Source organism: Bactrocera latifrons, unplaced genomic scaffold (assembly GCF_001853355.1).
Source record: "Bactrocera latifrons isolate USDA-ARS-PBARC rearing strain unplaced genomic scaffold, ASM185335v1 scaffold_6, whole genome shotgun sequence".
In the NCBI taxonomy this organism is placed as follows: Eukaryota; Metazoa; Arthropoda; class Insecta; order Diptera; family Tephritidae; genus Bactrocera; species Bactrocera latifrons.
In genome coordinates this window covers 3984968-4001447 of record NW_017537267.1, presented here as the reverse complement: position 1 = coordinate 4001447, position 16480 = coordinate 3984968, and the positions used below count along the sequence as shown (strand labels likewise).

General features: G+C 34.1%; 1 protein-coding gene across 1 annotated transcript in view; it reads left to right on the top strand.

Annotated features, from left to right (window-relative positions):
• Positions 1-16480, top strand: part of LOC108974966 (irregular chiasm C-roughest protein) — a 58700-nt gene that overhangs the window by 31967 nt on the left and 10253 nt on the right. The window contains exons 3-4 of the mRNA XM_018943110.1: positions 13015-13917; positions 15261-15461. Coding sequence (XP_018798655.1) covers positions 13183-13917; positions 15261-15461 — 936 coding nt within the window. The 5' untranslated portion in view covers positions 13015-13182. The remainder of the gene's footprint in view (positions 1-13014; positions 13918-15260; positions 15462-16480) is intronic.

Genomic DNA, 16480 nt, shown 5'->3' with positions numbered 1-16480 from the left:
ACACTCCCCTCTTTCGCTGCTATGTGCGCGTGCAATAGCCAACGCTATAAATCAATAAAACCCACCTGGTGCGAATAATTTCGTGATTTTTTCCCTCCTCTGCTTTTGCGGCACGCACACACACAGTCGCATTGCATTTGCAGCAAAAAACATACTGTTAAATGTGTGTTTTTGTTTTGCTGTTTTTGTTGCCTTCACGACAGCAAAGCGTATCGTATCGGCGACTTATTATTGAACGTCGCTTCGACAGCTTAAAGTTGCTGAACAGATTGTTGGCTGAACGTAGAGGAGGGGAACGCGAGGCAGGCCACAGCGTAGCTGTTAGTTTGCGAAGCGCCTTGAGGCGACATGCAATAAACTATCAGCATATTGCAGTAAATCCTGCAAGTGGCAGTAAGAAGTTGTGGCAACTTTACTCCAACGGAGTTAGTGTCATTTAACAGCAAACTTCTGCCGAAGTCAGCGCGCTGGCGGCAAGAGAAGTACAAGGAAGCGGCATGCATGTTTGTTAGCAGGAAAAAAAACCTTATTTAGTGTGGTTGGTATATTACTTTATATATAAATAAATTATATATACATATGTGTTTGCATATGTTTGTGGATATGTGTAGCAGACGGCTTAGAAAGTTGTGAGCGCGAAAAATTTATTTATAATCGATGTAGGGTTTTCTGGTGGCATCTGTAGCAGCAAATTATGTTTGGCATTAATGTAGCGAAAAAAAATGCAAGGGAAAAGTATTTTCTTTTGTATATTTTTATCGCTGCGCATTTATTAGAAATGTTTTACACGGTTGAAATGTACAGAGAATATTAGTTAATATGTGTTATTAGGCAAGCAAGGAGTATTGAATTTACATCCATTTCTATTGCACCTTACTTCTGCTAAGCAAATTCTCATCGAAATTAAATGTACTTTATTGCTAACGTTTCGCTACATCAAATCACATAGTATATGTAACATAAAAATTTAAGCTACCGCTCTCTAAGATAACCGATACATACCTAATACATAACCAATATCTACCCAATATGTAACCAGTACATAACCATTTTATAACCAAAACTCAAATTCTGTTTAAATTCGAGTAGTTTCTATTTTAACGTTTTTCCTTATGAAAAGTAATCTTATTTTGCAATTTTGGGGATGATATATGGTATACATTAGAGCGGGTATGCGGGAAATATTCTACTAATCACTCTGAACAACTTTCCCTAAGGGACGAAACGAGTCAATGATTTTTAAGACAAAGTTTTATAAGAGTTTTTGTACTTTGTGTAATTAGCTGCCAAAACTTAAAAACATTTTTCAAGATAACTTATTTTTAGATTCGCTAAGAAAAATATCTCCGCAAAGGCAGCACCGATCGATCTGAAAATTTCTCCCATTCTTTTTGAAACTAATTGTTCGGTTTTGTTTGAAGGCATAAGATTCTTAGTAATTATTTCGAATTTTTGTCCAACTCTGATATCCATTAGCACTTTCGTAAAACTTTAAATATCCACTAGCCCTTAGATTAATACCTATATTCATTTATTGTTATAATAATTTTTGTTTTGGTTATTGGATTTTTGGTAATTTTAAGTTGAATTCTATAAATTGAAAATTTTTAATTTAAAAGAAATATCTCTTGAAAAAAAATTCACAAAATATCGATTTTGTTGACTTGTAGATAAATTAGCCCATAATTTATACTTTAATCAATTACCTGTCGTTCCGAATATATTGAGTGAGTTATTCATAAGGAAGTGCAAAGTTATAAATTGATTTCAATCATAAAATATGCTTTGACTGCTGGTCATAGGTGAAGTACACAATTTTAGCTTTCAATAGACAATTTTATTTACTACTAGGCATTTATTTAAATATTTTAGTCTTAAGGAACTCATGATAAGTTTTAGGAATGCACCATATTATAACCATATCACACAAGTATGAGGTCTTTAACAATTATTCAATTAGTTTTGCTCTTTACGCAAAAAGGAGCATGTACAGAAAAAATAAACATAATTCATGACATTTTTTTAACTGCAACTCTTTTTTAGCTAAATAAAAAGAATATAATTTTAATTAACTTCATTTAACTGAAAGCATACAAAAAACTCTACTTATTTTTCTAACGGTTTTGTGTACGGATAACTGCAAAAATCATTCAATAAACAGGAAAAAATAAATAGTTAAATAAATAAATCGCAATCCAATTAGCAATAATCAACCACAAACCACATTTTCTATCACAATAAACTTACAAATATTTACAAAAAATAATAAATTCACAAATATTTCAAAAAAAAAAACAAAGAGAACTGGTAGCTGTGGCAAAGAAATTGTGAGAAAACATGAACTCGCAACAAAGACAAGGCAACACCAGTGAAATATCAACAGATTACGCATTTCCGTTCAATTTACTTTAGAACTGCAAATTCGTCTGAATTAAGATTAACATAAAATTATAATTGGTTTTTATTGCGCAGAGCACGAAAAGGGCAAACTCGATTACATATTTCACCAAAAACCCATATACATTCTATGTATGTTTGTAAAAGCGTATATGTGTGTAAAGAAATAATTTCTGAAGTGCGTGCAATGACAAAACAACAAACCAAAGTGTGCGTGGACCATCATTAGTAGGCTGGCAAATTACAAGAGTTACACAATTCTCGTATAAAATTCAACAAAAAAAAAAAAAAAACATAATAAAACCAAAAACCAAAAATCTTCACACAAGTAAAAAAAAAAACAAACGAAGTTAAAATAAACTGTGGGTAATACTGTAAAATAAATGCAATTAAATTTAATTGTGCGAACAATAAACTAAGAAAACACAACAGAAATTACCAAATGAAGTGCCAAGCTGCGGCAAACACAAAAGTAAAGCCATTATCTAATTTGTTGTAAATAGGGGTGACCGCGGGAACAAGAAAAATTTGTAAGAAAATAATAATGTGGCATCCACAAAAAACACGAATAAAATAATTTTATAAAAAACACGAATAAAATGTAGAAAAATCGACAGCCTACTAAATAAAAGCAGCATTGAAGGTCAATGTCACTTTGGAGTATGGTCATTCGTTTTTTATATCCAAGCATTGTAAATTACTCAATTTAGCTATAAAGACCATTACGACAACAAGTAAAGGAAAGTGCAAATATAGCCACAAACATGCTTATTCTTTCAATTCGAAAAAAATAGAAAAAATTTATTTTTTGTTTTAATTTTGTTGTTTCGCTTGATTGCCGGATGGATGTATTGGTACTACTTATTTTGAAATTTTTTCCAACAAATTTTAACTTCCGAAAAAGCTTTCAGCACAAGCAGAGAGTTAGAATTCTACGCATTTCCCATACATACAAATTGTTGCACCGGATGCAGTTGCTTGCAACTGGCTTGAACTTCATTAAGAAACACTTTACATAACAGCTTTCTATGAAGACTTGCGTGGAAATAGTTAGATTTCCATGTAAGAGCCACAATAACGTAATAAATCTGCGTGGCGAAGGTCATTAAAAGTAGATTTTTTCTGTTATTAGAACATTGCCTTGCTCTTCACAACAACAACTCTATGCACGCATATGTGCCTATGTAGCTGGGCGCGTAAGAATGTCGGGCAGCTTAGCGTGTGAAAAATGCCAAAGGAAACACACCTGCCCGGCTAAATTGCTCAGCAAAGGGCTCACTTATCTATCTGCATGCATTTGTGTTTATCTATATATATTATATACATACATAAGTATGTGGAGTTTGCGTTGCACTCATATGCATTTGTGGCCCATTTGCTGCGCACAACTATCGGTTGAGCTTTTTCATTTATATCGCACTGCTGTGGCATTCGGTTTGCGGTATGTTGGGCTTGAATGCCCTGCAAACCGCAGAATTTCTACCTTGGGAGCGGCAATGTGGCGTCTAAATAATTACTTCGTTGCAATACTGCAATAAAAATATTAATTTTGTGTCATGGAATGTTTTGCTCGAAAAGCTAAAAATAAATGCATGAAAAATATAAAATGCGAATAAAAAAATTAAAAATAAATATGAAAAAACTTTATGCCATATATGCATATGTATATATGAAACTAAATATATGAAAAAATAGAAAACAAAAATATAGAAATAAAAAAATGTCAAATAATTGAATTAAAATAAGCTGAGCACTAAGAAACCATATGCCAATACAAAAATTTACACAATTTGTATGGAAAAAATATAAAAAATCTATAAATATTAAAAAATGCAGGCGGCAAAATTTCATAGCTGAACTAAATAAATTACAAAAACAAATTAATTAATTGAAATTAATTTCCTTTTTATGCGCTCACCAACCATATCAGCCGCCAATAATTTCCAGTTACTTCCAACTAATTGCCTACCAACTAATAAAATTACACTCACAATACAATACAATGACATAGTTTTCCGCATTTACGCTTATTTTCTTTTTAATAATACCCCGAAGAGGAAATTTTAAGTTTGACGCAATGTTTGTAACACCCAGAAGGAAACGGCAGAGACCATATAACATACATATATATGTGTGTGTATATAAATGATTACAGTGGAGAGCGTGACAAACCGTGAGCCCTCAGTTTCTGAGAAATCAAACTGAAATTTTGAACTCCTCCTTTTCCCCCCAAGATGCTGTGCAGTTTTCGAAACCGCTGCTAAGCACAACTATAGCATATAACTGGAATTCCGATCCAGCTCAAGTTCTTGAAAGGAACTTTTTTTATTTCTCAAAATATCTTTCTGAACATCAAGACGCTGCCACATTGGCCGAAAAAATTGTTCAGATTGGACATTATAACATATAGCTGACCGATCAGAATCGAGATAAAGATTTGTATACCCTTTTTTTGCTATTCTGTGAAGAATATTATAACTTAACTTTAATGTTTTTTTCTTCTTTTTATTTAATTTTTCTTTGTAGTTTTTATACAATTTTCACTGAAATCATTACTTTGAGCCTAAAGTCATCAACTATTGCGGTTGATTTGCTTGTGGTTTGTTGTTGGTTTAAAATATAATATTATTGGGTTCATTAATTTACATATAAGGCGATATTAATTATTTTCCATTAACAGACGTTGTTGCTGTAGCGAGAAAAAAATGCCTCACACAAGTTTGAGGAATACTGCACACTTGACAAAAAGTTTCACGGGTTTGGGTTATGTAGATCACATTGTTGTGGGAACTTTTAAGGGAACATGTGGGATGATGTGGCATGTAAAAATTATTTTGCTTGCTTTGTACCATATTTTGCATTATTTTCGATTATGGTCAAGGAAATAAAGTTTGTTTCTTTGTTTCTTCACAATGTCTAAAGGGTATTCACTTAGGCGACTTCAAACGAAAATTCATTAGAATTTTTTATTGCTGCAAATAAACAAAAAAATCTTCAAAACTATGGCTCAGACACACTTGAAAATTTAGGACGATGAAAATTTCTTTTTATAATCCGTAAACCCATGTAACCTCTTAAATCAATACCATATGTGTAAGAATTTTGTCTCGGCCTTTGGTGTATCGTCGCTACTCTGCCTGAACTAACCTTAAAAGTCAGATAGAATAGTTACATTATTAACAGTTTTCGATTCGTCATTGCTTCAGCATAAAAAATTACATGTAAAAGCAACAAGAAAGTTGTTGAGTTAAATCCATATAATCATTAGAGTGTTATAACCACTATCTTCGGTATTGCCAAGTTTTTCTTTACAAATTTTGGGCTCAGTTTTACTATTATGAATGGTTCAAATGGCAAATCAAAGTACAAATTTCAGTTTTTTTTTCATTATAATGTTAAAACTTATGACTTAATATAAAGTATAGTAATTCATATGGAGGGTTGCACCACAAGTGCTGCCCGTTTCGATTCGCCGGAGTGTTACACGCGGCTATTAAGGATATTTTTTTCGGAAGAAATTGCAACTATTTGCTAAGTTTAGCTAACAAATAAAGAGAAAACTTAGACACAAATTTTAAAAATCCAAGACGGAAAGTACTCGTAGTTTAAACTTCACATAAAATACTAAGATTCTTATTGGATTCAAAATGCGTTCAGCTTTTGAAACACATATAAGTACAAATATAGTCCTGAATTGGCATAGGATAATATGAATAAATGTAATAAAAATAATAATAAAGCCAAGAAAAATGATTGCGCGAAACGCGCTCAAATTATTGGAAAAATGTGTGTCACAACGCCTCAAATTGCCAACTGCCAACTGTTGTCAATCGCCGTCAGCTGAAAATTGTCAATACTCATCAGCGTAATGATTATGATTATGGCGAGATTATGTGATGGTGGCGTTCCATTAACCTAACGACTATTTGACTATACAATTTGGCGGAAAAAATGTGTTGTTGTGACAACATGCAATACGATACGCAACTGGATATTAGCGGCAGAGATGTTATACAAAGGGATGATTGAGTTTAATGCCGTTGCAGAGGCATTTCACACGCTTTGAAGAACGCTTTGCTTACATCGATATATAGAAAATAAATAAAAACCGTTATGCTTAAAGATATATATGTATATCGTATCGTAAAATAATACCGTGGCAATTTACTCTAACTGCGAAAAGCTGCAATAATGTTCGAAATTGCGGAAATAATATCAAAAAGTATAGAGAGCTCTTGCAGGACTCTCTAGCCACGTCTTGCCATGTTGCTTATATGAACACTAACATATTTTCCAAATAAGTAGGTCATGTGTTAGCTGTCAACGGCTATTAATTGTTATGCGGCTAACCACACACGAAGTTATCAATCGACAACGACCCAATCGTTCGTGTGCACACACGCTCCTATATATGTATATATGTATAAGAATTACATTTTATAAGTATTACGTTTTACAAGATGTTTGTGAATTTGATAATAACTTTTCCCCCAGAAATTAGGTCAAAACTAGGGAAAATATTTCGAGTTTGCACAGCTGCATCATATTCCTTGCACGAATTACACATAAATACTTTTATGAGTGTTTAAATACACTCTGTAGCAATGCTTAGCATTGCTAAATATGTCTGTCCGTTTGTTTTTGTTAGAATTGGCTGATGATTTATGGTGTTTGCATTCGTTGAAGGCTCTTTGAGTGTCTTGAGTCGAAGCGAGGCGGTCGAAGGATGAGTTGGACGTGCAAGAGAAATATAATTTTATAGGCTAAATATGTATATGTATATATGTACATACATTTATATACACAAATGTGTAACAGAAAGAGTTAAACATATTTAGTTGGTAGCTTGTAACATCAATATATGGGCGTGTATATGACGGGCCATAGGAGTTGTTTAAATTTATTAGTTATTCAAAATGTGCATGAAATATGAAATAACGGCTTTTAGCTTTCGTGTTAAGCTTAAACTCATAAATAAATAATTTAGTAAAGTCTTAAAATTGTTACTATTGATTTATAGGGGAAAAATTTTACCTAAACCGAAGTGTATATGAAGACTGTATGTGTTCAAGGTCACAAAGCACACACTTTGACGCCCTATTTTTAGACTTATATGCATAATTGATAATTAAGTGGCTATGTTCTACTTTTTATTATTATTTTTGGTTTTTGAAAATGTTTTTGTTTCTTTTTTTCTAAATATACTCGCTATTTGTTTGCAACATTTAACACCTAGACGGGCTAATAGCTATTTTTGATAATTTATTTTGAGAGTAAGGAGAGACAAACAAGCTTTTCTCTCTCAGACTTTATTCAAATGTATTTGAATAAATTTAAATATTTTCTTATTTACATTCTGATACATAATAGCGGCTACTGTGCAAATTTTGAGAATCACATGTTTCCAGAGTAATTTTTTGGCATACAGAGAATACGTTTTTCTATAAATTTTTATATTAATTTTAAGGATATAAATAATCAAAAAAAAAAAAAGACATATCTAATCCTTAAGGGGTTACATGGTAAACGGGTTTCAAAAATTTGTTTTTTTTTTTTTTGTCTTACTAAATTCTACAACACTTTTGTATTGTCCTTTCAAGTTGTTTCGGGTATAGTTTCAGCGATACTGCCTTGAGAACTTGTGCACTTGAGGGTAGCTAAATTAAGTGCGCCATCATTAAACGCGTTTTTCTCGACACTCAACCGATCTTCATGAAATTTTACATAGGTTTTTGAGATACAATTCTTAAAGAAATCTTTGACGAAGAATTTTTTTTTCCGATTACAACTGTTTGAAAAAAATCTTTTTTTGCGAAATTTTCACCGGATTACTTCATTTTATTGTAAAAATGTCTCCCAAAAATCCAATCTTCAGTTTTTTTCCTTCGTCCAAGTTCTAATTTAGGGTTTTAACTGAAGCACGTATTTTTCACTTTATTTAAGCCTGTAAAAGCTTCAATGGCCGAATTAAATTTTTATACCCTGAACAGGGTATACTAATTTTGTCACGAAGTTTGTAACACCCAGAAGAAAGCGTCGAAGAAACTATAAAGTATATATATAAATGATCAGTATGTTGAGCTGATTCGATTTAGCCATGTCCGTCTGTCTGTTTGTCCGTCTGTCTGTATATATACGAACTAGTCCCTCAGTTTTTAAGATATCTTTTTGAAATTTTGCAAACACCATTTGCTCTTCAAGAAGCTACTCATTTGTCGGAACTGCCGATATCGGACCAATATAACATATAGCTGCCATATAAACTGAACGATCGGAATCAAGGTCTTGTATAGAAAACTTTCACATTTGACAAGACATATTCACGAAATTGGGTATAGGTAATTTTCTAAGTCAACAATGTAATCTCCGAAAAAATTGTTGACATCGGCTTACTATAGCATATAGCTTCCATGCAAACTGAACATATAGTTACTAACATAAATGCACCTGTGAAGGGTATTTAGCTTCGGTGCAACCGAAGCTAACGTTTTTTCTTTTTTTTTAAATTTCAGAATTTCTTTGTTATTAGGGTATGTTTGTAACAATAAAAACTTTTAATAAAATATTAAATTTTTTATATGAATTGTTGAAAAAAATGTATTTTTCGCGAGACAATGCATTTAATCCCTTAAAATTCATTTTTTGAAAAATATCGGAGCTGTAAATAATTTAATCGATTTCTAAAAAATTGCATATAATTTTTAAAGCAAAAAGTTATAAAATATGAAGCGAAAATCCCTTGTTTGAAACTGGGTGTGTCCCTTAAAGCTGATGTATTCGATTTTTAAGACATATCTAAGCCTTGATCTACACACCTATTTAAGAAAAAAGTCGATGCTTTTCATATTTCGTTTGATTGCACCAATAAAAATAGCGATTATTGAGTTACAGTCTTCTAAAGTATTTTCTCAAAATTATATTTTTTAAATTTTTGTTGGCGAGAGTTCTTTGATAGTTACTTTTAAATTTTATTTTTTTCTTGTTATATATAAATATTTCACTAATTTACTTAAAAATGTCATTAAAAATTAATTATCGATAAACCATTTTTCCGCAAAAGATAAATAATACACATTTTCAAGACGAAATCAACTCGGGCATGTGCTGGATAATTTTTACGCTGCGTTCTTAATTTATACAATAATTTACAATTTTATACCAACTTAAACAAAATTATTACACGCTTATTAAATTATTTAAATTATGTCAACAGCGTTTACAGTATTACAGTTAACTGCAACACGAGCGTACGCAATGACACACGCATGCACATGCGCATACAATACCTGTGGCTTATATATATCCATGTATACCCATATACGTATGTATGTAGGTATATAAATATTGAGCGAAACGCGAAAAAAGCTATAATTTTATGTTGCAACAGCCGCACGGCGCGGCGGGAACCACAGCAAAGGTATCACTTTACCGATACTGTACATAACTACACACTTACACATGCACATACACGGGCGTACATTGCGTGTGTGTATAAGTGCACAAGCGCAAACGAGGCGCTGAAAGCCACCGCCGCAACGTCACAGCAACCCCTCCTTGCAACACAACACACACGCAGACAGCGCCGCGTAGCCACGACAACCAGCTGGGTGGCCCCAAGCTCGGAAACGCGACAAATTTTAAATTTGCAACGTCAACAAAAGCCACTACGCTGGCGGGTTGAAGCGTCACTTTTTGTGTAGTCTTTGATTTTCCACCTTTTTTCGGTTATTTGTTGGCAGCATCATGGCTGACGCCAGTAATTGTTGCTGTTGCTATTACTGTTGTTGGCTGCAACAGCCATGGGCCTTGCGTAATTCGAATTTAATGCCAGCTTGTTTTTTTTTTTTTATATATGCAAAAAAGCCGCACGTCGCTCGGTGCATTCGCTCAGGCGGCTAGACTGTAGCCGAAAGTGCTATAAATATGCATGTAAAAGCCTTTGTGTGCGTGTTTGTACTTAAGTGTGTGTTTGTGTTTGCGTGCTTTATATGCAGTTGCTTGTATAACTACAATTTTAAATATTCATATTTGTCGCAACGCAGCGTTGCGGTGCTGCTGACCGACGCGCTTTCCGGCGCGCTTCCAACGCAGGACCACAATGGCGCTCACTCAATACAACCGAAAGTATGTACACGAGTAGTTACATAATTTCCATGCAACACTAGAAGTGTGTAGGTTTTATACCCAGTAGACTTGCTTGTTGCCACGGCCTTTGGCAGCAGGCTTCCATTGGCTCTTTCAATCGCACAAATACGTCGCGGGAGTGGGTGAAGGACGGGTGCGCCTTTAACATTTGATTTTAAAGTATGTTATGTTTCTTCTGTGTCCTGCGATTAAAGCAAATTTTGCATGCAAATTTTTAAATTTTCAATGCATTGACTGTAGTCTGCTTTTAGGCGTTCGTGCGCTGTTTATGCTTGCCTCTGCCTTTTAGAACAGTTGTTGCATTACAGATATTTTTATAAATAAGCAGGGGGATTGTTTGAAAAATTGTATCTCTGACTATAGTTAACTCAATCTGATAGGCGCTTATTTCATTTAAATATTATGGACATCATTTCAGTTTGTAAAGTCAATTTTTTTTTTAACTAGTATATGTGTGGTGGTAAAGAATTTTGGTTAAAAATTGAAATTTATTGAGAGTAGATAAATTACTTTTAAATAAATTTAAAACGAAAAGTATTTAATTGTTCTTCAGTAATTATTTTGTCGCCTTAATAGTTCTCCCAACCAGATGTAATACACATATGCCAATTTTTTCAGTCCTCATCTCTTCGATGAACTGAAAACAGGTTCCACGGAGCGGCAATTTCAGTTTGGGGAACAAGAAAAAAGAAAGAAAACGGAAAGCCAAATCTGGTGAATACGGTTGCTGATCGTTGGTATTCATTATGTTTTTGGTTTTAATTTCGGTAACAATCGCGGCTTTACACAATAGTGCAATATCAACGTGTAAAATCCATGAATTGTTCTTCCACAATTATGGCCGTTTTATTATTATAATTTTTTTTTTTCGGTTCGTTTTTTCCGCCATTCCGATGAGTTTTGACTGCTTTGCATGTCCAATTTATAAACCCATGTCTCATCGGCAGTTTTAATGCTTTCTTTGAATGCGGAATCAGAATTCAGATGCTCAAGCATGTCCAAAGAGACCTTTTTACGACACTATTTTTGAAAAAAGAAAAAAAATCAGCTTTATCGGGATTTGTCGAGCAAGAACACGTTTCATATCCAAAATATCCAGCAAAATCTATGTAATACTTGCCTGACGATTCTCAAGCACTATATCCCTCCCTTTTGTAATATTTCCATATTTTAATCAGTTCAAAAGTTTAAAGAACGTCCAGAACGTGATATTTATGTCTTCAACGATCTCTCGACCATTTTTGAAGATTTTGTACCACTCATGGGCTTGTGTTTTTGATAAAACTGAATCATCGGAAGCCTTTTTCAACCTTGTCAACGATTCCGCTGACGAAATTTGGTTAGAAATACAATATTTGAGACAAGTTCTTTGTTTCATACTTTTATCCGCTGTAAAAACTGCAACGCACTGTTGAGGTGTACCGTACCGATTTAAGCAGCTACTGCTAAAGAACTGATTATCGCGCTCATATTTGGCATACTAATTAAGAGCAGCCCTACCAACTTAGTAAAATAAATTCTTTTGAAATATTATTTACTCGCGGAATTTAATTACAATTGCTGGGTGCTTTTTTGTCGCAATGTATAAGCTTGGAATAAACATATTTTAATAAGACTGCAATCTGGTATTTAAGATGTCTTTTGTTTTGGTTTCGGTTTGTTGTATATTTTAGATTTTTAACCGACTTTGAGGATTAAAAATTTATTTTTAGTATTCAATTCATACTCAATTCAAGCTATTCCTTTGTTTTTGTTTTTTATATATTTTACGTCAAAATTTTAAATTTTTAAATCATGGTATCCTTTAGTAACCAAAATTTCCAGCGAAATAATTTCCCGGATAATTTTAAAAACAGATCATTAGAAGTGTATGAAAGTGGTTTTAAGTATAGAAACAAATGTTCGATAAAAATTATGAAAATGATAGGTGAAAATATTTTAAATGATTAGTATGGGCCCCTAAGAGTAAAATATCATTCTATAATTTGGTTCAACAAATGATTTTTCAGGATATTTTTTCATACACAACTATATTTTTATAAACCTTTCGTAAATGATATCTTTGGTGCAGAGCACAAACGAGGGAAAACTAAACAAAGCACAGACTTAACGTCAGCACACCTTCAATATTGACAAAAAGAATATAACTTTATATAATAAAAGGCTATAATTTTTTTGCTAATCAAAACGTTCTACAGCTCCCTTTGGCAAGAATACTAATTTCGCTTACTTTTTCAAAATTTAAAATCAGAATTGCATTGTATGCATTGTAAATTCATAAAAAATCGTTAAATAATATTGTAGCACGTAGCTTTGTTACTCCCACATATACACCTATATGTATTTGCTTGTGTATAATAACAATAATAATAATGATAAAAAAAATCGCTTCCCATAAATTCAGCATTCGCATATTTAATTTCCGATTTTCTAATAATTTCCCCTTATTTTCTTTTCACATTTTCATTGCAGCATTCAAAAACAATAAATCGATACGAAATTCGTGCGCATCAATCACATAACAGACGTTAAGTCACGCAAACGCTTTCGCAGCGACATCGACATCGACAATAACAATAACAACTGTCTTTCCATATCTACGCTACCACGCTAGACTACCACCGACACATCACTTCAGTCATGCCGTACGCATTTACTGCAACCACAACAACTACCAGACGAGCAGCAGCACACTCACCTGTGGCGTCTGGCACGACGCGTATGGCGTCACTCAAACCGCTGCGTAGCTTACAGCAATTGCTGCTGCCATTCAAAATCATCGCCATCATCAGCATCGTGTCGTCAGCGTCGCCGCTGTCGTTGATCAGCGTGGCGCAGGCTAAACACCTGTCAGCGGATGTTGGTGTTGGTAGCGCTGTAGCGGCGCTTGACGACGCCGCTTATGGCGCCTCCGCGCCGTCGGTCGCCACCTCCTCATCCTATTATGGCGCTTATCAGTTTCAACGTTTCGCAATGGAACCGCAAGATCAAACGGCTGTGGTGGGTGCACGTGTAACGCTACCATGTCGCGTAATCAACAAACAGGGTGTGCTGCAGTGGACCAAAGATGATTTTGGTTTGGGTACGTCACGTGATTTGGGCGGTTTTGAACGTTACTCAATGATTGGCAGCGATGAGGAGGGCGATTATTCATTGGATATTTATCCGGTGATGCTGGACGATGATGCACGCTATCAGTGCCAAGTGAGTCCGGGACCAGAGGGTCAGCCGGCTATACGGTCGACTTTTGCCACGATTACAGTGTTGGTGCCACCCGAAGCGCCAAAAATTACGCAAGGTGAAGTGATTTACACGACCGAAGATCGTAAGGTGGACATTGAGTGCGTGTCGGTGGGTGGCAAACCAGCTTCAGAGGTAAGCTTAAATACTATATTGCAACTTTGATTTGGCACAAACGTAAGTACAAGTTGAGCCAAACTAAATAATTTGTTAATGCGTGGACCGGAAAAGCTATGAGAGAAAATATTCAATATATATAACTGTATTTTGGGCCAAAGATTATCAAATTGTGGAAAAGTTAAATTTATCCTGAATTCGAGAGTTAATTTTTTTTTTGTTTTTGCTTTTTAATAAAAAGTGGTTATACTACCTTCAATCGAAAAGTTTTTTCAAACTAAATTGTGCAAAAATATGAGAAAATATTTCAACGAGTTTTCTAGTACAGCTAACTGGAACAAAAGAATTCTTTAGTGCAGAACCAAAGAGCCTCGAATTTAAATATAAAATGAGAAAAATATGAAGTTCTAAATAAGAGTAACCTCAAATGCTTCATTTTGAAATTTATTTGGTTTAACCTTAAAACTATATGCTAAACTCTGTAAATTAATACAGTTATGTAACAGTGATCTAGATTTGCAATTCAATTCCTACCGAATTTGGTATGCAACCTAACCTTTTTACATTCAAGCAAAATGTTTAGCATTGAATAAGGCACCATTTTGTATGCAATACAATTCAACTTCCGCTAACTGTAATTCCAAATATGGTATCCTCTGAAAGTGTATGAATCCATATATTCCACACTTGTTACCACAGTCAACACATTTACTTTCGAGAGCAACAACTAAAACGTATTGAAACACAAATTGAAATATGCCTATAACGAGAGCATTGCTTCACCACACACACACACACACTTCAATGGGAGAAGCATTTTCTTTCATTTAAAAGCTGAGGGGTGCGCAAACAAGAGACTGCCAAAAAATAAAAAATAAAAAAAATTATAAGCCAACGAATTTCAACGCTATCGCTGCAAAAATGCCAACTCATCACGCCCCCACTGGTGCTTTACCCAAACCAGCGCAAATAAAAGCGAATATTTGCGTATAAGCAATGCAAACACTCGCGCGCTGCAGGTATCCAGCTATTTTGCACCTCAACTACATATTTGTGCAATTTATGTTTTAATTTGTTATCCTTTTTACCATTTGCTCGGATTCGTAAAAATGCACGCCAATCCCCGCCCACAATCCATACAGCTGTCATCAGCATAAAGCTAACCACACATCAGCACGCTTTTACAATTTGATCCTCACACGCTTATCCCTTAGTCCTTGCTGCTGTTTTGTACAATATTTCCGTTCATTTATGCACTCGCTCACTTACTGTTTATTTATTTCTCTCATATATGTATTTACACATTTGCATATACATACATACATACACTATATATGTTTGGTGTGCACTTTTGTTTGCAGATAACGTGGATTGATGGACTCGGCAATGTTATAACGAGCGACATTGACTACACCACGCTGCAGCTGCCGGATGAGCGCCGCTTCACCGCCCAATCGACGTTGCGGTTGACACCGAAAAAGGAGCATCACAATACGACATTCACCTGTCAGGCGCAAAATACGGCGGATCGCACATATCGCTCGGCGCGTATACGTGTAGAGGTGAGTTGAGACGTAACGGAAGTCGACTGCACTTGAATGCATATACATACTAGTTATATGTCCAATAGCCTATATACGAGTATCATCTGTATATCTGCAAGCAACTCCAGTTGTTCGGCGCTTTACAATTAAGCCAAGCAGAATCTTGTTTGTATGTAGTTGTATAATACCGCATATTAGGTTTTTGGTTAGAGTTTTGATCCAGAATTTCAATTGTTGAATATTCACCAAACACTTGTTCTATTCATATGTAGAGTAAGGTTTCATATAGAACGTTTTTAGGTAAAAGATTTTTATTTCTGGTGCTACTATCATAACAAGAGACCATTATGACGCTTAGATGGTATGTATACATGTGTTTCGTACAAGTTTCAGTTAGCATAACTTATGTTATTATACTCTTTTTTATAAAAATTAGTTTTTCAGTGATTATGATATTTCATTTTCGCACAGCTAAATTAATTTAGTACATTAAGATTATAATCGAGAAACCACTTTCGCACAGTCCGCAACCCGATTAGTGGTACGATTTTTTAACAGTCAGCTGTTATACTTCTTTGTGTACTTCATTTTGAATTTTTTATTATTAAAATTCATCAGCGATTGCTATATTGTCAATGCACACAACCAATTTTACAGCTTGGACAACAACCCCCAGTTTCAACTCGACTTCAATTCGATTAAGTATAAATGTGGTAAAATAAGATTTTTATTTTGTATAGCAAATCGATTTAATTAGTGCTGCTATCCAACAAAGGCCGATTAATTGACCAATAAACTCCTGTGTGAAAGGGCTATTAACATAAACTACTATTTACAAAAAAATATTATTTATAAATAAAGACGAAAATGGAGTTTTCAGAATACGAATACAAGGGATGGTAGGTAGGAGGTAGGAGTGCAGCCCTAACGAGCTCAATTAGCACTGGCTGTGCCATTTTGATGGTAATTGATAGAAATATTTGTAATTTAACTTAAAATTATATTTTTAATAATAATAATATTTTTAAAATAAACTG